At 40.2% G+C, this 23,226-nt stretch overlaps 1 protein-coding gene across 3 annotated transcripts in view; it reads right to left on the minus strand.

The window, feature by feature from the left end:
- Positions 1-729: 729 nt before the first annotated feature.
- The window catches only part of NCOA2 (nuclear receptor coactivator 2), a 195,561-nt gene continuing 173,064 nt past the window's right edge, over positions 730-23,226 (minus strand). For all 3 annotated transcript variants that reach the window (XM_086740927.1, XM_086740926.1, XM_086740925.1), the window contains 8 exons: positions 22,588-22,753; positions 20,370-20,648; positions 19,438-19,515; positions 18,665-18,905; positions 16,872-17,049; positions 14,400-14,598; positions 8,734-8,823; positions 730-4,523 (listed from right to left, as the gene is read on the minus strand). In XM_086740927.1, the coding sequence (XP_086597053.1) occupies positions 4,512-4,523; positions 8,734-8,823; positions 14,400-14,598; positions 16,872-17,049; positions 18,665-18,905; positions 19,438-19,515; positions 20,370-20,648; positions 22,588-22,753 (1,243 nt within the window). In that variant the 3' untranslated portion in view covers positions 730-4,511. The remainder of the gene's footprint in view (positions 4,524-8,733; positions 8,824-14,399; positions 14,599-16,871; positions 17,050-18,664; positions 18,906-19,437; positions 19,516-20,369; positions 20,649-22,587; positions 22,754-23,226) is intronic.

Consider the following 23,226-nt stretch of genomic DNA (forward strand, 5'->3'; position numbering starts at 1 on the left):
TCCAATCAGAAACATTTTTCCTTTTACTGTACAGAGATGTTTTCTCTGCTTGTTTCTGATCTTACATTGGAAAGAGACATCCTCCTTCCTTGCTGTTCTTAATGAGTCAGTATTTTCCTCTTACCCAAGGATCACAATAATTTTGCTGAAGCCGAGAACTGCAGGATAAGCCTTGTTTTGGTAGGAATGGTGAGAGGTTAACACTATTTGGAGGTCTTTAAAGTAACTTTAGCTTCTAAAATTCTTACTGTAAGTAGCTTTCCCCCCCCATCCATTCCCCAGAGAGAGCAGCAGATCATTCTGATAAACAAGCATTCTCATAGCTGCTTTTATTTTTTTTTTAAATTGACCAAATAAACATTTCCAACTGTCTTAAACTAACCATTTGGCATAGCAAGGGGAACCAGCCCTTAACTCTGCTCAGTCCCACTTGACACCTTTTGAGGTCTGCCTCTGCCGAAACCGTCACGAAAGACGCCCATTTGTTCTGACTGTGATATAAAAGTACTCACACTGAACTGTTCTCACATTAAGCTACGTGATAAACATTTTCAGTTAATACAGTGCTATAAACGGAGTAACAACCAGTTGGAACACAAAAAAGCCTTCGACCACGGAAAGCCCGCTGTCTTTCTAAAACCTGCCGGTTCATCCAGCCTGTAGTGCTTTAGTAGTACACCCTTCTATGAGTAAATGAAGACGCAACAGAAACACGTTGAAATCTCTAAAGCCATGTAAAACCCGAAGGCATTAAAATTTATTAAATGATGCAATAACAACAGAATTCTTTATTTACAATAGCATTATTTAACATCAAATAAGCAAATAGCATCAGCAAAGCAATATTAACTTGCATAAATGTATTTAAAATTTCTCTGAATATATCTACCTTTGCATAAACTGCTCACACTAGAAATACAAACATCAATGCAGGTGAACAAAGTGATGTTCAGAGTCAACTCCGTTTTGAAAATAAATCACAACCTGAAACACTGTAAGCTTTCTCCTGAAGAACCATAGTTTATATATTGCTTAATTTTACCCTTGTATAATCTTTTCATATACACACATCTCAGATGCAACTTCATGATGAACTGTACAAATAAAACCCACAAATGACATAAAGGGAAAAAAAAATTAAATGACAGTAAATGTTTGAAGAAATGTGTCCATCATCTCTATTGAACAACATAAAGATTAAGTGATGATGCACTTATTCCAAAATTGTACACAATTCACTATACAAATATAATACATCAGACAGCTATGTAGGAATATACAAGACTTAAAAACAGATCTAAGGCATTATGCTAGATTTTAGCATTTTGAGGTTCTTGCACATAGCTTTTACCTGTAGTAAGAAACTTAAAAGAGTTTGTTTTAAGTCTACAAAGAAACACCAGGGAGAAAATTCTAATTAAAATCAAAGCCACTACAGTAAATTTTCTTTTGTGCAGAGAATGCTTTTGCTCTTAGGCAGCATACTACCATACAAATACTAGAAAACTTTTAAATTCACACCAACAATTAATGGCTTAAGTTGCATTTCAAAACTGATTGTGTATCTTTGGGTTCTGCAAGTGGAGCTGTGCCACCCATTTCTTCTGTTAAGCCCATATGAATTCCGCTTTTAAACAAAGATTAAAAAATGTATTGTATAAACTGCAAAAACATTGCTTTTAATTAATACAGGCCCAAAAGGATACCGGTTGTGGGACAATATTTTAAAGATCGAGTACAAATTAATTCATTGTAGCAAAACAGCTCACTTCACTTTTTAAACTTACCACATTACATGAACACTTAAACAGGCCGTACGACCATGTATACACGCTTATTTTTCACATTAATGCGCCTTTCACATTTAGTAATGTAAGTAGAACACTGATTAATTGTTCTGTTAAACAAAATCCAAGTACTTTCTCTGACAAATTTACTGTATACAGGACGAAAATACTGATAATGAAGGGAATTGATTTGGCTTTTTTGTTTCTATAGTGATCAATATGATCAGAAGATTCCTTCACTCACTTTTCTCTTTCATTAGTTAGAAGACGACTAAAGTCACGATGAACCCAAACAGAGCCAAAGTGATAGGTACAATCTCCTTTCTTTCAAAATGGCAATGGATGATGAAGTATCATAATCACTACAGATGACAAGGGTTTGCAGGTCTATCGTGAAACGGGACAAATTTAAACTGTTTTGTCCACTGTGAAAAAGAATAATCTATCTGCAGATGTTACGGTTAAAAACTGGAAAAGAATGGAATAGAAACAAAATTATTTTAAAACTCAATTTACTCGTTGTGGTGTATGAAGTTAATCCCTTCAAATTTATACACTTCTTATATAAATAATTTTTTGTCAAATATATAATGCAAGCTTAACACAAATGTCGTAGTAATGAGGCAGTGGAGCTCAGGGCTGAGTGAGTGGCTTTGGTTTCCCATCCGTAGGTAAGAGGATGGCTCAGCTGACTAAATACTCTGTTTGAGTTTGGTAACAGAACGGTGACAGCTGAAAAATGTTTCTCCAGAATGGTGGCACTGCCCTCCTTAGGGACAAACACAACTGTACCTTTCTGGGGCTTTCATGAAAAGCCTTCTAGAGAAACAGCCTATTCAAACCACCTTTACCATATTTTCCTCAGCCTTAATACAGAATAGCTGCTATTTCATTTGAACTCCCACCTGAAAACCAAAACAAATTAACTGGCAACAGAATAAACCTTTCACTCCCAAAAGGCATGGCTGATGAGACACTATAAAATGCATTGCATTTTACATGACATAAAAAAATTTGCATTCAGGTTAGAAAGTTTGTGGATTAGGGGCCAGCGGAAAGAAAACAGAGGTCAAAACCATAAATTTCTTAATATTTCAAGTCCTCAAAAACTGATGTCAGTTCAGTAAAAGATTATTCCAACCACAGTGGGCAAGAAAAAACCACCACCCCCTAACAGTGGCCTGCTTAGTAACAGTTAGTTTTTCTAAGATTTGTTACGAAAGGATATAAACATACAAAAATCAAGAATTGGTTCCTACAGTGGCTGCATATAATATAGGTTAGTTAAATGACATCATGAGCAGAATCACAAGGTTTAGAAAATGAGAAGTCTCAAGCCTACAAATTAGGTCTAATCAAGGCATTGTGATCCTTTACAAAACACTTTTCCAGGAGACACACACGGCTAAGAAGATATCTAATTTAATACTGAAGTACCTCATTTGGAATCAACTTCACAACATGTATATCTCACAAAAATTATACAAGTAAAACACTTAAGTCTTCAACTTAAATTATTGCTTGTTTACATATAAACTGGATTTTATGTACCTTACAAAACGTCCTCATAGTCCACACTGCTTTAAAATAATCAGAAACACACAATAGTGGTGAAGGCTGTAGTGATATCTGCTATAAGTATTACAGGAATTGTCATTTTCCCAGCTAAGGGGATGGGAACCAGAAATTATCATGCTTTAAAGCAGGTATCTTGAGCTCTTGGATATTATGCACCAATTCTGCCACTACCATAATCAGTACATGCATTACCATCGAACTTTGCTGTTCAGCATCCAGTAACTGGCTGTCCAGATCGCTGGAAACACACCTAGGGAAATAAAGGGGTAACCTGTTTTTTTTTTTTTATTCTATTAGAAAGAAGAAGATGACAGAGGTCAGGAGAGCCAGGTAAAAAAAAATCAGGATTTGTTGATTGTTAGGAGTTTAATTAAATAAGAATGTAACCAACTTGTATTTTTTGATTCATGACTTGCATTACAAACATTACCACAAAACCCAACTGAAACGCCCCTTACAAAGAGCCCTCTCACAGGGTAATTGTCATCTGTTCTACAACTTTAACCCCATTCAAAATTGGTCTGTATAGTTTTCTGCATCGGTTCATCGTCTCTGACTTGTTGTCAGTGGAACGCGCTCGTTGGAGGTCTCTATATGTACCAGACGTTGCTTCTACACCCTCCTCCACGCCTCCTCTCCGCCCCAAAATGCAGGCCTTAGTCTAAAACACCAGTTTTCAGACGGAACTGAATCCTTTGCACCAGACTGAATAAGCCAGGGAAAACAAAGCAAAAAAAAACCAAACCCCAAGGTCTAGAACTAAACAGAAACAGAACAAGAGCATGGTTGTTTTTCCTTAAATACATACATTTAAATACATTCAATCTGACATGGTTTATGAAAATTGCCTGTCAACATTAACTTCGCAGGAGAGATCTAAGTTGCACTAAGGTGAATGCAGTGAACAGACTGAGCAACTGTCTGTACGCTAGCTTCAGACTGTCAAAGAAGAGGCTGCTCTTCGGCAACGACCGCCCGGCTCCCCTTGGGAAGGCAGGGCTGAGTCCCGGTGGCAGCAGGCAGCCGCCACCGGCGCTGGCAGCTTGGCTGGGTCACGACAAACAGACGCAGCTCTTCAAACTGGTAAGGATTTGGGGCCGTAAGCCCAGTCAGCTGAAGAAAGGAGCGACCGAACCACCCTCAGGGTCAGCAATATTTCTGCAAGAAAAAGAGAAATTGGAGAAAAACAAGTTAGTTCTTCCTTGCCAGATAGTGAGGATGGATGGGTGAATGAGAGCTGGATGCTGGAGAACAGCATCCACTGTCGATTATGCATTGGTGTATTATTTTAAACCTGAAATTTAATTCCAATTTTTAAAGCTACAACTGCCTTGGTTCACTTTCCCCTACAAGAATCATAATAAAAAAGGGAATAAAGAAGTAAAAAAAGCTTCAGCTACCAGTCCCTAGAGATGATCTTTGCATCATACTTACTACCCTTGCAGTCTTCTTTCACAAACAGTACAAACTGGTTTCAGCTGAGTTGATTATCTTGTACTTTCTTACCTATAAAAACCTCAGGATGTGGTTTTCACAGTTGTTTTAAGACCGTCCCTTCCAGTGACTGCAATCTGTGCCTCTCTGCCTTCCTCCCCTTGCAAACTCCTGCTCCCATGGGGCACTGTGGTCAGTCAGGTCAGAGAGCCAATCCAGCCAAAACCCATTTTTCTCCTCCTGCGGGGTTGCTTTCCACTCGTATCCCGTGGCTCTGGCAGCGCAGTGGCTCTTTGCTCACAACCTCCTGCCATGCGCAAGGAAGACCCTATTTGCTCAGAGGCAGTGCCGGCAGTAGGTAGCTTTCTCCACTGTAATGTGGACTTTACCACTCTTTCCTCTGCAACCACAGAAAGCCTAGAAATGTATCTCTACTGTTAAATAAAGTCAGTGTCAGGAACCATCCCACGATTTGGGAAAGCAAGGTCCTATGTTTTGTACACCTGCTATTCCCAGCCCAGCTGGTGCAGCTGGACCTCTTTGGGAGTGACCACCCAAAAGCATCATCTGGAGGCCAACACAGCGAGTCCTGCTCCTGCTCCTCCTCGCTTTATCACAGGACATACACACCACACTTGCATCCCTTAAACCGTCGCTAACATGGACAAGTTAAACTTTGGCTCCTCTTCCTGACACATCGAGACGCAGTCTGGGGACCCTGCTAGTGCTTTTCTGTCATAAAGTGTGGACCAGAAGCAAAAATCCAAAGGAGATGTCCTTGTTTTCAGAGTGGACTTTTAGTATTTCTACAGATATGCTAAACAAATGCTTCCGCTATACCAGTGACTTAGAAAAAAATCATGCATTGCAGAAGGTTATTCTTTTTTTAATAATTTAACAAAGATTTGAGTCACAGGGTGATAAAATATATAAAGGAGGAAATAAGACAAAGAAGGCACAAGTGGACCTCTAGAAAAACATTCCCCTACGCCTTTTTGTTTAGATATAACAAATGCAAACAGGACTTTAAAAGAAGTATGTCAAACTATTATTTCCAAGCTGACAGTAGATGTGGGAAAAATTGCTCAGAACAACTTCCATGGCTGATTTATGCAATGTCAGGAGTACAGAAGTCATCTGAAAACCCCAAAGATCATTGACTATAAGATTACTGCTATTCTGTATTAAGTTAAACTGGATGCCCCTCAAAAACCTGAGCTACAAACACTATTCTTCAGACGTCTACTTTTCAATAGGAGCAGGTTCAAAACCTTCTTTTACCATGTGAAATTAGTTAACACAAATTTGTTCCAATAATGGCAAAATAATAGATTAAACTGTTCTAGTTGCAACTATTTTCAGTTCCACAAATGAAGGGTACTTTGTGTCTGGAAAGAGACAGAAAATTCTCTGTCCTGTAGTTACTTTAAAAACAGCTTCTCTGTTAAACATTAGTATCATTCTTGCAAGTCTTAAGCTGTAGAAACTTTATCCTTAACATGTTAAAACAAAGTGAAATTAAGCAAACAAATTGAAACAGTAAATGTAGAGATCTGACATCCATAGTTGTACTGATTTCAGCAACAGCATCTTATTTCCCAGTTACTCAACTCTAAACAGAACCTATTCCTTTAAATGATACAGTTGCTGAGATCAACTTTATGAAATATTGAAAAACATCTCCAGTTTGCCAGATGAGTTTCTCATTTGTCAGATGAATTTCTCAGCTTTCATACATTAAAGCCACAACTGCCAAGGGATGAAGCACCTTAATCCTCTCGTCAGCCTTCTAATTGCACAGCTTGAGCTTTTAAAAAAAAAGTTATGTAGGAGTAGTTTACAGCACAGATGCATGAAAATAGTAGCTACTTAGCCTCTATTACAGTTCAGAGTTCAGTAAAAGGTATTCATAGTGCATATAAACCATTCACATTTTCTTTGACAGCGAGAGCTACATTAGTGGAATAAAAGTAAAATGGCAAAGTGCAGTCCAATGTACCCTTACAAAATAATTCAAGAGGTGTTAAGAAATTACCAGGCAAGACAAAACTGCTCTCACACACAGCCACTGTCCCTCTCATTGGCACAGACTCTATTTTTAATTTTAAACCCCACAGACTCCCTGTCCAAAGTCCTGCTGCTCATTTCCTTCCACCTGCACCTTCTTCCCTGAATTCCCTCCACCCTCCCTCACACCCCTTCTGTCACATCCACTTTCTCTTCCTTCTCTCTTCAACCATTCCTTAAGATCGGCCTTCTCCTTCCTCTTCTTCAGTCTGCGTCCCCCCTTCAATAGCTTTATTCCCTTGCTTTCCTCAGTGGTACCCGGTGTTTTGTTCTCTGACAGTCTGGCTTCTCCTAGCACGTGAAAGTGAACTGGTTAGGGAGCGCAGGAAGCAGGAAGGCGATGCCCTGGCATGCAGCAGCTTCCGCTAACGCCGAACGCACTGCAACTTTTTATTAATCGTCAAGGCCACCACAAAATGGTTGCAGAAGGGACTCTCTGCGTGCCCTCAGAGATCTGCTCTTGGATTTTGATATGAACCACAAAGGTGTGAAAAAAACTGGCCTCCAGGAAGTTTTAAACACGTATGCGCGCAAAAGAAAGAGGGATAAAATAAAACACGCGTACGGATACTCCCTCCTCTGTACTTTCACATTCTTCATTCTCGTTACTCCTGCTACATTTGCAGTCACATTTTTTTAATTTCCCCTACTATTCAAATGCCTTTTCTCTAATGTGGAAAACGTTAAATTTGGCTACTGGATTCAGCACAAGAGGAAAATTTGCCTATTTAATTCCACCTTTCTGATCTCAGCACCGCTGACAAGGAGGCGACCGGAAGCCCGGGTGTGCGGGACGGACCTCAGGCAGATTCCACAGTACGGGAACGGCGGCTTCGACGGCCACGAGGAGCTCAGGAAACCGGGAATTTACCCCAAGGCCTTTCCCGCCCCGCCCCTCCGGGCCAGGAGAGCGGCGGGGGGGGGCGGGAGGAGCGGCGGCAGCCGCTAGATGGCGCTTGCCGCTCGCCGCTCAGCCCCGGCTCGGCCCCGCCCCTCCATCCACCCGGGGCGGGAGGCGCGCGGCGTGTGGGCGGGGCGCCGCGGCCCTCAGGTGAGGGCGGGGCCGGGCTGCCACCATGTTGGGGCTGGGCAGGAGAAAGAGCGGGCTCCCCATTCACACCGCAGCGGGTCTCGCGTTTGCTGTAACCAACTTAATTTCAAATGAAATTTTTAATGAATTATTTCCACAAAAAACCCCCTTCCACTGAGGCAGATAGAAACGGCCTCATCTACTCGGCCACACGCCAAGAACTCCACAATGCCTTTCCCTTCAGTACGGCTACTGTCTGGAATACAAATCATCTATGACCTAAGCAGACGCTAATTACCCTGTCAGCTGGAAATTTGTGTGAAATTAGTTCAGTTCTGCCACTCTTCTCAGAAGCAGCACTCCACAGAGAATAGTAACTTAAATAATTCATGAGATTTTTTTGCCCTAAGTGTAATGCAATGAGAAGTGGTAAAACACTGAGGATGAAACACGCCATTGGGTAAGCATGCAGCGGCACAAATATAAATCAAGGGTCTTTCCCATCATCAGCAAATAGTTGTGTAATTGCTCTGTAAAAAGCAAATACAACCATACATAAGTCTGCTGGACGTGACTGTTAATTCAATAACGTAATGTATTCTGTTAATGTAAATGTAGTCTGCATTATTCACTTCAGTAATGCTAGTGGGATCTAAACAAGGAACTTAATACAGATGTCACCAGAAGTGGAATTAAAAAAATTAATTGCAAAAGACTTAATTACTATTACCCTGGGTAATTTTAACATTGTAAGTAAAAAGATACTGCCAGCCATTCCAGACCACAGCATATTCATCGTTCCGCTGCCCCTGTAAGTCTATGTATGCCATTGCTTACCCGTGTTGCATCTCCGTCCTGCTTTATCATATCCATTCCAGGCAGCTGGTTTGGAAAAAGATTGCCTCCCCTCATAGCAGGATCATTAACCTATTGGTAACAAGATATTAAGGAGAATTAATTTAAAAAATACATTGGGGAAAAAGGCTGGGAATTAAAAAGAAGCAATGTAAACCACTATGCTACTTGCATATACGAATATCCACTTTTGAGATGATGTTGCAATCAGGGAAGTGACTAGATAGCTGAGCACCCTTCCTGTGCAGCATGTGTTTGACTCATATTATTCTGTTTCACAGTCAACAACAAAGGTTTCATTCCCGATACTGTGACCCTTGTGCATATTTTAGAAAACAGGCTCCATAAATTAGGTCAGTATTATTTGAAGAGGACGTGCTATCGAAGTCCTGAAAGCAGAAATGCATAACTACTTTCCTAACCTAAATAACACACAGCTTTTCTGCTTGCAAACTACCACACAATTTTTTCAAAGCCTGATCAGATAACACGTAGGCTGAATTATACTGACTATTGACTTAGTTTTAATGCCACTTATTTTTCTGGTGGTAAGCAATGGGAAAAATATAGTATTAAATGGGAAAACCTGCAGCGGCATGCTTTCCTAAAGAGATGGTCTCAACAATTTTCTGAACACAGCCACAGGAAAGTATTGAAGCTGTGTATTACTGCACAACCAAAGGGTCTGTCATGCTTAGTTATGTGGAAAGAGTGGCTTGCCAAATTTACAGCATTGCTTTCTTAATCAAAGGATTAATCTCACCGTGTAGGAACTGGTATAAAATACAAACCACAGCCCTTCAGCATGCTTCTAAAGTATTAGAAAATCCAGCTTTCTTTAGAAGGCTTACAGGGAAAGAAACCTCCTCCTAGGGAGTCTTTGTTGACTCAGTTCTCTCTGTTACTTCCTCAGACTAGATGCATGTGATCACAGTGAAGATAAGCCCCTCCAGATTTTGCTGGAAGAAGAAAGATGTTTTCTGTGTCACCTGCCCTTTAAGAGACTTGTGTTGCCAAGGAGAGGAGATTCTGCCACTGCACTACCTCACCTCAGCTACAGCAACCTGCTGCAGCAAGTGGGAAAGACTGTCTTGAATTTACCACACCAGTCTTCTTTTTTCAGGTCCTCCTGACTGTTGTTTCTGTTACTATTCACCAATTTTGCAAAACGTCAGTCACAAAATCACATGCAGCCACCTAAAGAGGTGGTTTCAAATACTGCCAGAGACAAGACTGCGGTTCAATAGGAAAGGTTAAAAACTTAAAATATTTTTGCCATAGGGATTTCACCTCTGAAGAAATTGTTTCAAGTGCTGCAAGCCTCCTAGTGGTGCTTCCTACTTCCTAATACAAATGAGCCGATTTAAAAACCTGAATCTAAAAATTTAAATCAGAAAGGAAGAGAACAACACTGTTTTGTTTGGAAAGTGAGAAAGTAGACCACTTTGCAGCTTTATCTACATGCATCTGAGTAAGCAACACAATCCATGTTTGAAAGGTGTTTTCTGCTATTGATCAACATGCACAGGCACAAATGCCTTTTCTGTTTGTTCAGTAGACAAAAAGAAGGAAAAAATAAAAAGCAGAAATAAAAAATTGTATCCTGGATCAACAGCAGTTTGGGAAGAAAAAGAAAGCTGAGTGCATGATTTGCATCACGGCAGAGTTAAGACAGGTATGGAAAAGGAAGATGGTTAGGCTGCACGCCACAAAAGCAGCAAAGGCACCGGTGAAGTTCCTATCACAGAATCTCTTTGTCAGCGATGATGCAAGGATCCTGACTGGCACAGTAACAGATTAAAAAAAAAAAAAATCTACTGTTTTGTTACATGAATACATTTGCTTCAGAAGTCATTGAAACAAAACACCCCGCATTCACACATTAACTTTTCTGACTGCAATAACAATTAAATCAGAAAACTATGGAGAAGGACAAAGAAATGGAAGAGGTTGTATAATTTTTTGAAGACAGGTCAAGTGGTGTTATCAGATATGAAATCTGACTAAAACAAGACAGAAGATGTTTTACAATTCCATTGCAATTAAGCACATTAATACAGCCTCCTGCTAATGAAGCAGAAATATATACAAACTGGCTAATAAGAAAAGTTTCCTACACTCTAGAGCTCCTTTGAACCAGTATGCTGAACAAAATCAAAACACTGTTTCAAGATAACTCTTGGTAGATGCCATGATCATTTTGGCCTGGGGAGTACCACCCTGTGCAGATTAATAAACATCTGCTCTGAGTGAATCTCTAGATAGGGGTTTATTTCATATACTGAAAAGTCTCTTCTCTCGCATAGGTTTCAAATTGCTTCTCTGACAACTCGGTAAATAACATGGATCCATGATGCAAAATAAGTAACAGGCAAAACCATGGCAACAGTCCATTGTGCAAACAAACAGACAGGACAAGGAGACAGTAAGTTGTGTGAATGGTGCAACACTGGGAAGGTTTGCTTTCTCGGTGCCTGGGGAAGCTCTTTTGGACAGAGGGAAACCTGCAAACCTGGCAGCTAGCGTTTCAGCCTCCTAGAAGACACTAGTAAGAGCAGCCTGAAGAGCTTTAATGTAATTATAAGGGAGAAGATGACAATGAGACAAGGTCTGATCCCTCAAGTACATAAAAGAATCTCTAAGCATCATAAATAGCAAGCCCATTTTGGGCATAATATTAATTTTTTACTTGATGATGCTGGGAGCCTAGGTAGTAAACAAGAGGAGCTGGAGATACATCAGTATGAGCAGATAAACACCAAGCTTAGTATTTCTGAGCTCTAGATATGTCCATATGATGCAGTATAGTGCCACAAAGAGACAGGAGAAAGAGCCAAACAAACCTGTTTGGTACCAAAGGTAATACACTTGCTTCTTGCCAGGAAAATAAGCCCAGGCACAGCTTTTTACTAACAAGTAATACATATTACTTACAAAACCATCCAATAACATATGAAGTGTTAAGTTTTTTTTTCAAAAGCTGGAACACATTTGTAGTGTAACCACTATTATTCACTGTGGTTAGAAAGTGATGAGCATGTGAAGTTAAAATTTTGTATTATGGAACAAAAAATGGCAATGAATAAGTAAGTAAAAGTGTAGGTGACAGTATAAAAAAAAGCCAAAAGAATGAATGAAATGGCAACAGTCAGCAGAATTTAAGAAAATACAGTCATTTTGAAAACCACTAGTCAGAAGAAAAAATTTAGCACAGCCTAGGTCAATTGCTAAATAAAGATGCTAAATTGTAAAACGCTAAGCCTTGAACACACACACAAAAATAGTATTAATATAGACATTTATTCCAGTCTCTCAGAGAAGAAAATGTGAAGCAGCACAGCAAACATTCCTGAGGAAGTACTGTCTTGTGGACCAGAAATGGGCCCTCGGCTGCCAGTTGGCCACCTCTGACCTAGATGAAACATAAAACATTTGCTTGCAGAGTTTGCAGATGACACAGTGCTGGGGTGGTAAATCAGAAGGAAACCAGGTTACTCTTACAGGATGAGCCACAGCACTTTGGTTAAACAGAGTCAATCTAAGAAATGCAATTTAATGTAGACAAAAGAAAGGCAATATCGTCTGGGAACAATGAATGCAACTTTCATCTATTTAAGAACATGCTGAGGAGGATTTGGGGATCATCATAACATTTTGGTATGCGCTCTGCAGTGCGACATTGTCACCAACTGAGCCAAGGCAACCCATCCACGGACTGAAAAGAGAAATCAGAAGCAGAGCTTGACTCTACACAGCTTTGGTGAAGTCACTGTTAAATCACTGTCTCTGGTTACCCTGTTCATACTTCTAGAAGGAGGTTAGAACAACGGAGTTTAAAGTACATGCACAAAAGGCACAGGCTGAAAAACAAATGCTGAGGTGGATGAAGAATGCCAGCCTATTCAGCCTACTGGAAGTTAGGTAACTGCTATCTTGAAACAAGACCTAGTAGTCTAACAGGAAGTAAAAGCAGTGCCGTAACTGTGCCACTGGAAACAGTAGTCTGCATGGAAGCCTTTGAAATGAACTCAGATCTCTTTCTGGGTATGTCTTAGTTTAGGTTCCTGGGAAAAATTATATAGCACGGGCATACTAAGAAATCAAATTGTGCTGTCACCTACAAATCCCTACTCTTTTTTTTTTTCTTTGCTTTTGTTTTACTATTGTTTTACTACATTAAATGTGTGCAATAGTATGCACTTGGGAACTAATAATAATAATAAAGAAGTCTGCTATAATGGGCTTAGCAACTGGGAATATGAGAGAAGGTGACAGATTTGGGAGTATCAAAATTACTTCAGGTCACCAGTATGTGGCAGCTGTAAAAGACAAATGTGATCTGGGGCTATATCTGTCAGAGTATTCCAAGAGAAATGGGGAAGAACTAGTGTTATGCACATGGCTCTGCTGCTTAGGAAATACTGATTCAAATTGCAACAGGTGCAGAAAAGGAAAGGGAATTTAACACCTACAAGAAAAGACAGAAACACTGTGGCTTGTTCAACTTACAAGAAAAGAAAAACAGAGAAACCCTAAACAAAACAATCCAACAACCTCAAAACAACAAAAAAATCATGTTGGTAGAATGGCTTTTTCTAAATACAAGAAGAGAAAGGAGCTATTTAAGCTAAAGGACAATAATGTAAAAGTAAATACTCTGTTATCAAATTTAGGCTGGAAAAAGGACATATATTAACAAGCCAATAATATAACCAGCTTTGAACTGGAATGTTGCGGTCTGGGAAAAAAGGCAATATTGCCCACCATAGCAGAAGATGCTGCTTGAAGACACAAGCGGTACTTTCCTGCCAGTATTTCTAAGAAAAGTCCATAATGTCAAGTCTATGTGTTGAACAAACTGGAGTTCCACTCTGAAACAAACATATGAGCCTGTTAATTAAGAGGATTTGTTTGTCAAGTACTTACTAATGTACTGCGTGAGTTTAAGTGCAGGTCAACAAATGGAAATTTTATTTTCCTTACTTCAGATACCCTAAGTAGCAGTTTCAGATAAAACCAAATGTATAAACTTCCTCTCAGCAGAAAAGAACAGGTTACTTACTTATTGCTTCAGCAACCTATTTTATATGCACATTACAAAAGGTGTGGATTTTGTGCTCGTGAAGGTGCCAGATTGATAGTTTGTGAGGCTGACTGCCTATTGTCTGGTACTACAAACACAGTGGCAGTAGAAGCATCTTCCACACACTGCCCACACCAGCATCTTTCACTCTTATCTCTAGGAAACAGTTGCCTGCCATTCAGTGCTAGTCTCCACTGCAGAGAAAACGAGGAAGGACACTGGTGACCTGCAACTGTGCTGTGGAAACTTACCTACTGGGAACAGGAGCTAGATCAGCAAGAACTTTCCACGGAAGTCCAGGAGCAACTACATATGCTAGCTACAGTGGTGCTAGGTCAAAGTGGGAAATTTAGATGCAAAAGGTGTTCTCTACCTCATCAGCCACCTTGGTTACCTGACCACAGAGCTAAAAACAAAGCCTGTTTAACATCATCATTTCTCAAGAAAACTAGTGAAAGAAATGTAATGGCTTACAGCAGTTACAGCCCAACGCAGCGGACCTGAAAAAACTACTGCAAGTCAAAGAAAATCCTCTGGCTGTCATCTCAAGTCCTTAAATTCTCACCTGCTCAGGACCCATGGAGGACAACCCTGATGTAGGCACAGAGGTCGCTGAGGTCATGCTGATCTGCCCTGTCATCTGGTTCATGTTGTTCATACCACTTGTGTTGGTTGCCATGGATACACTGATGTTCATGTTATTATTGTACATGCTGGTGCTTGCTTGCTGCCCAAAATGTGGTGGGGACTGTTGTGAAAACATGCTACAGCAAGGAATGGAAAAAGCAATGTGTCAGACTTAGAATGCTGAAGCCACTAAGAAACTACTCTCTTTTTAATACAGCTTAAGCTAGAATTTGTACATACTGTCATTTACGCCAACTCCAAAGGAAAGACTAGTTTTCAGCTACATTTTCATCTAAGGAATAGATTTTCAAAATTTAAGGTCCCATGTCTGTGCACAAAAATGCATGCCTTTGCGTGTGAAACTATGGCAGAGTACAAATCTGTTATGTGTGTGCAATAACAGCCAATTAGCTGTCTAAATGGGCGTTGTATATATTTTAAATATCTTTGGGAAAGCAATTTTTGGAGGGAAAGGAAACCCCCTTTTTCTCCCTCCAGCGTTATCACAGCACAGGACTCTTGAGTTGATACTGGATTTGGTCTAATACACCTTTTTGCAAAAGAGGCCATTTGCACATATGAATACCAGATTTGCACGTACAATTATGGCAAGTGGGCTCACAAATATAGACATGCAATTGTGCAGAAATTGATTTACTAAATCTTAGCATTAGGTTTTGAAAATGTGGCACTGTAAGAAACAACATAAAGCTTAAGACAATTACCCTCGATGTTCCTTTAAAGCCATTTCAGAACAACCTAAGGAGGAATAACCATGGAAGATCTCATCCCAGATGAGCCTTCTGGATAGTATCTTTCTTCCCGTTATGTCGGAAGTCATATGAGAGACTTTTTTTCTATTTCCTAAAACGCACTTCACTGTTTACATATCAATCTTTTCTACTATTTGAGCATAATCCAACAGTCAATGAAGGAATTATTACTGTATCTGTTTGGAGGATCTGCATTAGACTGAAATACTGTGGAAGGGCTGCTGTATGTCAGATGCCACACAGTAATCACCTCTGTATCAGTGGCTGACTTTTACTTCCCTGCGAAGCACTGCTCCCACAGTTGAGGAAAACTTTCAGGGTTAACGCTCAGCCTTGCATTTGAGTGTTCCATTAGGCTATTACTGTGCACTGTGAGACTTGGTGGAGTGCAACGGCATTCTGGGCACAGGACCAAACTTGGAAAATCCCACCATTCTCTTCCTTCCAATTCCATGTCTTTTCAGGCCACCTAACCCCATTTTTAAGTTGTTATCTGGATGGCTGAAACAGTACACTACAGGTCATTGTGAATACTCAGTGGCTTGTGTAAACGCATTTGACATGTCTCCGCCGTAGAGCTGCAGTTTAGCAAGCCAACCATTAGTCTTATCCAGCTGCCCCTGCTGCCGTTTCAGTAGAAGCCACGACAGCGGTAGCTGTGCCTCCTGCAGATGCTTCAGGAAGACAGTGAGGAAGAGGCATGGACAAGGATGAGGATTCAGTTGCTTTAAGGGGAATTTGGATCGGCCTTGTCATGGAAATACTGTTTTTCTGGGTTTATTAAATCTTTGTCAACCAGCAAGAAAATGATTTGTTGCTGGGGTGGGATAGTTAAAGCAGCCTGAGAACTTCAGGATGACGAAAGCACTGTGCTAGAGACAACTGTGCGCACCCCAGTGTCAAGTGATACAGGCTGTACACCAGCCTGATGGCTCTTCCTGTCTTCCAGTGAAAAGCACAGATCGCTGCCATCTGGAAGCTCCTTGCTGCCTACTGATAGTGTTCAACACCCAGCCCATTCAACGTGGACAGACTGATTATTAGAGCTATACCGACTGGGGCATGGGCCTCAACTGAAAAGGTGACTGCATGCATGAGGCATGCTACAATGCTCTCAGAGAATGACAGTTTTATGCTGACCCCCAGTATGTGCAAGCGCTAATGGACTGAACCTGGTTACACTCCAGCGTTTAAAGTGGGAGGTGATATCCAGTCATCGCAACTCCAGAGAAGTAGGGAATGCATAGGCTCCAGCTCAGCTGATCCAGCCATGTGGAAAGCAGTGTGGGAGCACATGGAAATCGTATGCGGAAGAAATGCATCCACACAAATGTTAGGGGCTGGAGCTCACAGTGCAGCAGAGGTGCTTCTTAAGGACACACAGTCCTTCAGTTATCACAGACAAAGCAATGCATTGTGTGGATGCAGGTCTTTTAGCTATGCACTCACTTTGCCTTGTATAAAGACAGAATATAAACCAACGCGTCAAGCCAAATTGAAAAGAAATCTCTTTTAGGTTAATAGTTAACAACAAACAAACAAGCAAACAATTGCATATAAACGACCCCATAAATAAGTGTAGACCATAAATGACCCCATTACTCTGTGTGTTCATTTTGGTTTTGTTCTGGATTTACCTGTTTCCACCCATATTCCCTTGTGCCCACCCATTCATCTCCGTAGAGGACTGATAGGCAGGATTAGCCTGAGACTGCTGAATCATGGGGCTTTGAGTATGAGCCAGTCGTGGGGACATCAGTGGACTCTGAGGAGTGGTGGCCCCTGTGAAGCCTGGATCAGGCTGCTGACTAATACCTGAAGAAGAAAACGAGAAATTTAGCCAGTGTACATTTGAAGTTAACACAAGCCAAGAGCTCATACCTGCAGACATGTCTTTACACAGTCCTACTTATGTCATGTGGAACCTATAATCTTGTGTCTTATTGTGGGATCTAGATTAAAAGCAAGAGATCAACTAATACTTATGTGTAACTTTAAAAAAATAATTTTGCCTAAGTATGTTAGCTACCTGCATGTCCTGCTCATACAAGTGGTCTCTCCTCTCTACATATGAAAACAAAAACATTGGCAAGTGACTGTTTTTTTTCAGAAACTGTATTCAAAACAACAAATAAAACATTTTGCTTCTGTCTATAAATTCATTTTGGTGAAAGTTATGCATGACCCGTCCACTATATGGCACCGTTTAGGCTATAATTTTCAACTTTTTCTGAAGTTCCTAAAACCTTAGTGTCTCTGTTTCTGTGTCACTGCAAAAATAGGCAATGACATTTTGTGCAAGCATTTAATGACTTTGTAAAATGGAAAAAAAAAATCTAGATGCAAAGAAAATCTAAATTTAAGCTGTTACATGCCAATTGTGTGCAGAAATCTTGTTTTAAACCAAGTCATTTCGGTCTTGTTTAAGTTCATAAAGAACATCATACTCAACAGAAACAAGTCACCCTTAATGCTGGCGTAAGAATCAGGTGGTGTGAAATACAGTCCTGTATCACCGTCTGCCTAACTTGACTTCTTACTGCTGTGAAGGATAACGGGTCAGTAAGAGCAGACAGCAAATTTAGAATTGGACGGACATAATTTGTTATATCAGCAGAACTTGCACATTTCATGTTATTTAATATAATTGTAATATAACTTATACAGTACTTATAAATAAAGAAGCTGTATAACAGTAGCCATATGGGGGTAACTGTCCCATGCACCCCCAGAACAAGGCAGTAGACAGCTTTGTAAAACATACCAACAAAAAGTTTAAGGACAGGGAAGGGAATACCTAATCTTAAATGAATTTTTATTATTTAAACTAAATTGTTAGTTGCTAATGTTACATTATAATGCACACATGAATTTTTTTTGGAAGGGAAGAATCTACCTGATATTTAAGCAATATCTCACTACCAAAATGCAAAAAATCCCCACTGATATAAAAACAATTTAGAAGATTATGTACATATTTGCTTCTGGTGAAGCTTCTGGCCCCTTATGCTGTTTTCCAGCATCAATTCATATCTTTTTATTCATTTGCACTTTTTACTGTATATATTGGTTTGTTGAGGGTAGTCAAAATTCAGAGTCCACCGAGCCAATACATAGACATAGACGTGTTCCTGTGTGCATACACATCTGTATGTGTTTATACGTATAGATATACGCGCACACACACATCACACTTCTGCTATTGCTCAAAAAAAGAGCAGTGCTCAGAGAATATGTGGTACTAGAGCTAGGAAAGTGGAAGGTACCATGTCACATTTGAGGATTACCAAGGGGCCTGAAGCTTCACGTTTCCTATCGTTCTCAGGGAGCCAGGCAAGGGCCTGTGGGAGCAGGCCTTGGACCTAGCACTGGGGAGGACACAGGGAAATAAAGACACTGCTGAAATGCACTGGGGGGTTGTAACCAGTACCGTAGTTTGGAGGAAATGGAAACTGCTGTGCATTTGCTTGCGGGATCCGTGGATTGCTCATGGTTGCTGGTATGCCACCAGTGGCCACCATGCTGGGGGTCATGCTCAAGCCCTGTCCTCGCATCATCAGCGTCCGCTGCTGCTGCACCTGCTGCTGCTGCTGCTGCATCTGCCGCTGCCGTAGGTGCTGGCTCAGGATCTCCCGCTGCCTCTGCGCCAGCATCTGCGCGTTGATAGGGCCCTGCAGGGAAAACCACCACCACCTATCAATAACCCCTTCTAAGGCAACCTGACCAGTGGAGGCATCTCCACTGGAGCAATCTAGAAGATTCCAGCTCTTTTATTCCCCCACCACATAACTAAAAATAATACTAAAGGGGAGAAAATAATCTTATTAATACTTATGCTGGGAAAGACTTCCAGCAGTGAAAGAGTCAGTAACTGAAATAATACCAGTGTTTAATGTTGCAGCAATTTGTAATTACAAATAGAGTAGCTCATTAAAAAAAAAAAAAAAAGGATCTTTAGGAAATGAGAAGCTTGGTTAAAAATGCAGTTATATCTGTAGTAAACAAGCATCCACCCCACATACATATGGGAAAGAGTCCCAGAAATAAAACAGTAAAATACTTCTTTCCATATAGACTGTATTATTTGTATTCAAGCTTTAGAATTTATTGTATGTATTTATCACATAGCATTTCTACTCTATTTAATTGGAGGGAGAAAGAAGAAAACCAAGTATTTTTTTTTTGAAGTACTGTTTCTCTCACCTGTGTTGGCACTCCAGGTCTCAAAGACAGATTCATATTGGAGACGCTGCTGATCTGATTTATCAGTGGCTGCCGGTTCTAAAGGGAAAAAAAACCCCAAACCAATGCCAAAAAGCAACAGTTCTTAGAAGGAAAACAAGAAAAGGGAAATTTTGTATACAGAGGTATATACATTTACTTCCCTGATCAGTTGGTTTAAGGATCTAGTTTTACATAGGCAAGCAGGCACTAGTTTTCCAAGTCCTATTAGCATTCACAGAATCCTGTTTCTTAAGAAGACAATACACCATACAAATAACAACACAGGCACTAAGCTGCTTACCAAATATACTGCCTTTACAGTTCCTACCCTTTTTGAGATTGGGACTGGACTGTTGAGGTTTACTCTGAATTAGACCTTATTGTGTGATGTGTGAAGGCAGAAATTATCTTTTCTCCTCCACTAGAAAAGCATTAGTATCTTATTTATAGTACTACAAATCTATACATTTAAAAATTATCCTCAAAAGTAAACAAAGGCCAAAAAAAAAAAAAAAGGATGTAGGTAACAGGTAGCAATGAAAGCACTTAGATTGCTGGAAGAGTCAAGATATAACAAACAGAAAGAGACTCATATAACAAAAAGCATCACTGAAGCCTTGCTCAAAGAATTAGTGAGACCTAGGCTTAAATACTAGGCACATTCTTGCACAGTATTATAGAAATAATAATGGAAAGGGGGAAAAAAAAGATCGGAACAGAGAACGTGCAAGGTGGTGTCCCGGCAAAACTCATTATGGCTAGTGTCTTTAGTTTAAAAGTGGAATTAAGCTATAATAAAACAGGGTACACGCTTAAGACCGGGTTCTGTTTGGAGCAAGCTGACAGTCAGTAGGTGCTGCCCAGGAGAGGCGCCCACGCCAGCGTGGAACTGGGCATGGAAGGGGACGTACCTGCTGTGCCTGGAGCCTGTGCTGCAGCTGGAGCCGCAGCTGGTTTGGCTGGTTCTGCACGATGCCGGCGGGTCGGAGGCCAGGCCGGGGCTGCATGCGCAGGGCTGCGTACCCCGGGCGCTGCCCCATGGGGTGGAAGCTTGGGTCCTGCATGGGCGCGTAGCTGCCCTGCGCCATCTGAGCCTGCGCCGCGTACTGCTGGGAGAACACTGGAGCCTTCTGCTCCATCAGGATGCTTGAGTCCTGGTTGGGGAAGGTCTCTGGGTCGACACCTTGGCTCTGCAGAAATATGTGAACAACAGAGACAGTTGGCGGGATATGACTTTTCATAGGATTACACGAGACTAATAACAGCCACCCTGCAAAACCAACCTTCTAGGCTGTGAATGTTTTTAAACAGAAAATTAAACAAATTTTCTTTACCTAAATATAAAACTTAAAAATAAATATAATTGTATTTTTGAATGTCAAAACATATTCATGGACGCAAACTCCTATGTCTTCTTTTTTTTTTTTTTCCCCAAAAAAAGACCCACAATCTTTGTCATGTTCTTAACACAGCCATTGTATCATTCTGCTAATGAAATGACAAATGCTGTATGAAAATCTGTAAATGAAGTGATGCCAGCATATTTTTGCCATTGAATCTGAGACAAATTCAAAGATGCTACAAATGAATAAGGATAAGAAAGTAGATTTTTATCAGTATCTTTAAACAAAATAATGACTTCAAATAAAGATGCCTGAAACTATTACAGAAGCTAATGTGAACAGAGTGCCTAATTCTTTCAGGGCACTTTCGCACAAACTGATTATCTATTAGCATAAAAAAGCTAACACAATTCTAAACTCCATTCTAGATACTCCCCTAATATTTGCTCTAGCCAGAATAATTTTATAGCTTATTCCACATTGACTTGGAAATCAAGTTAATATAAATTTCAGTGCCCTCATGAAAGAAAGACTTTAAGCTCCTATAAAATGTTTGATGGATATTTTAAAAACATATTCTAAAATGCAACAGTTCTCTTATCTGCAAAATTCTTTAACTGTTTTCACTGAGAAACTTAGTTTGAAATAAAACATTATTCCTTTTTTTTTTTTTTGGCGGTAGTATTTCAAAAGCTATGTCAGATTGCGTGAAAGTTTCACATTGCAAAACTGAAGTTCACCAATAAATTGTATCTCCAGCTTAACACCTCATCGAATTCTATGTTATACCAAATGGGCTTGGAGATAGCTTCTACATGTCCAAAGCAGGATTTCCCTGGTCCTAGTTCATATCTAAAATGAAGAGCTAGTTCAGAAGTGCTCAGGTCACTGATGAGTGCTGGGAAATGAAATAGGTATTCTAGTCTTCTCTGAGAATATGAAGTCATCATAGACACATACAGCTGTTTCTGGAAATACCATTTTGATACCAGAAACATCAAGTACTAACTTTTCCCCCTCAGGTTTGTTTGGTTTTTTTTTTCTTTTTGTTTTTTTTTTTAGCATACATTTTTGCATCACGTAAGACTGAAATGGAAAAGAACCAACTGGATGCTAAACAAAATAACAGTGGGGAAAAAAACCAGATGAAAAATAATTGAACAAATTCATGCTGCAAAGTTTAGGAAGCTTGTTTGTAATTTTAAAAAAACTACAGTTTTAGGTGCTTGGAGTGAAATCAGCTGCTTCAGATGAAACTTGTCCCTTAACACACATTAATCAACTATGGGAAAAATTATGGGTGAAATTACAAGTTACAGGTTTGCTCATGAAAAGTTTGTTGCTCCCATCACACAAAGGTCTTGATCTTGCTCCTCTGCTCCTAGGTCTTCATGTTCTTTTTTCTTCTTTCCTATATCCCGTTGCTGGCTGTGATCTTACCTTTCTCCTACACAGAGTTGTTCCTCTGATCAGATCAGCTGAAATCTGTTAATTTTTTGGTTTTGGTCAGGTGAGTTGCATAAAATGAAGTGGCTCACCACAGGTCAGAAGCAGGAGAGCTAGACAAGTGTGGCAAGGGAGAGGAAGGAATACTAAACCTGGGGCTGAAGGAAGCTTTCCAGGTGACCCTGAGCTGTTAGATGGACTCCCACCAAAATACGTAACTCCATCCTAGCTTGCAGTAAGTGTTTTATAATTCCCTTTTTCAACACACGTTTTACCTCCACCTTGACATTGTATCCTTTAAATGCAATACTGAGTACATGCAATGCAACGTCCAGTGTACCTGGCTAACTAGTTCAGGTATTCCTAGAGCCCTGTCGATTTCTTCTAAACCATCAAAATTCCTTAATGCCATGTAAAGCTGATCCAGGAGAGCACCCTCATCACTTGGTGACTCTGATGAAGGATGATTACACAAGAGATCATCTGGTGAGCTGCCAAACGGTTGCCTGTCAAAACATGAGCACAGCGTTGGTAAACAGCTGCTGAAAAACAAGAAATAATATCAGAGGATTAGTACTCAAATTGAACTAACAAGTGGAGACAGAAATTATTTACTCACTGCCAATTTTGTTCAGAAAACTATTCTGAATGAAAGTTATGTTACCGAAAGAAATGGCTAAATACCATGACTGATGCCTGTCAAGACCCTACAAGCATGATATAGGTGACAAATGAGCAAGCAGACCAAAGGTACAGCCGAGTGCCGATTTCACGTTACAGAGTCAACAGAGGAGCACAGAAGTCAGTATAGAATACAGTCACTGAACACAAAAGACCAAATAATTTTTTTTTAACTAATTGTAACTTTGAATTTTAGATGTTAAGTATACTGTCACAAGTAGAAAAAGATTTCCACAGATACTCTTCTTAATTGGTTTTCTATCAGACTAAGCAAGTCGAAGAGGTCACAGAGGGGTCC

This window comes from Chlamydotis macqueenii, chromosome 2 (genome assembly GCF_036417535.1).
Source record: "Chlamydotis macqueenii isolate bChlMac1 chromosome 2, bChlMac1.mat, whole genome shotgun sequence".
NCBI lineage: Eukaryota > Metazoa > Chordata > Aves > Otidiformes > Otididae > Chlamydotis > Chlamydotis macqueenii.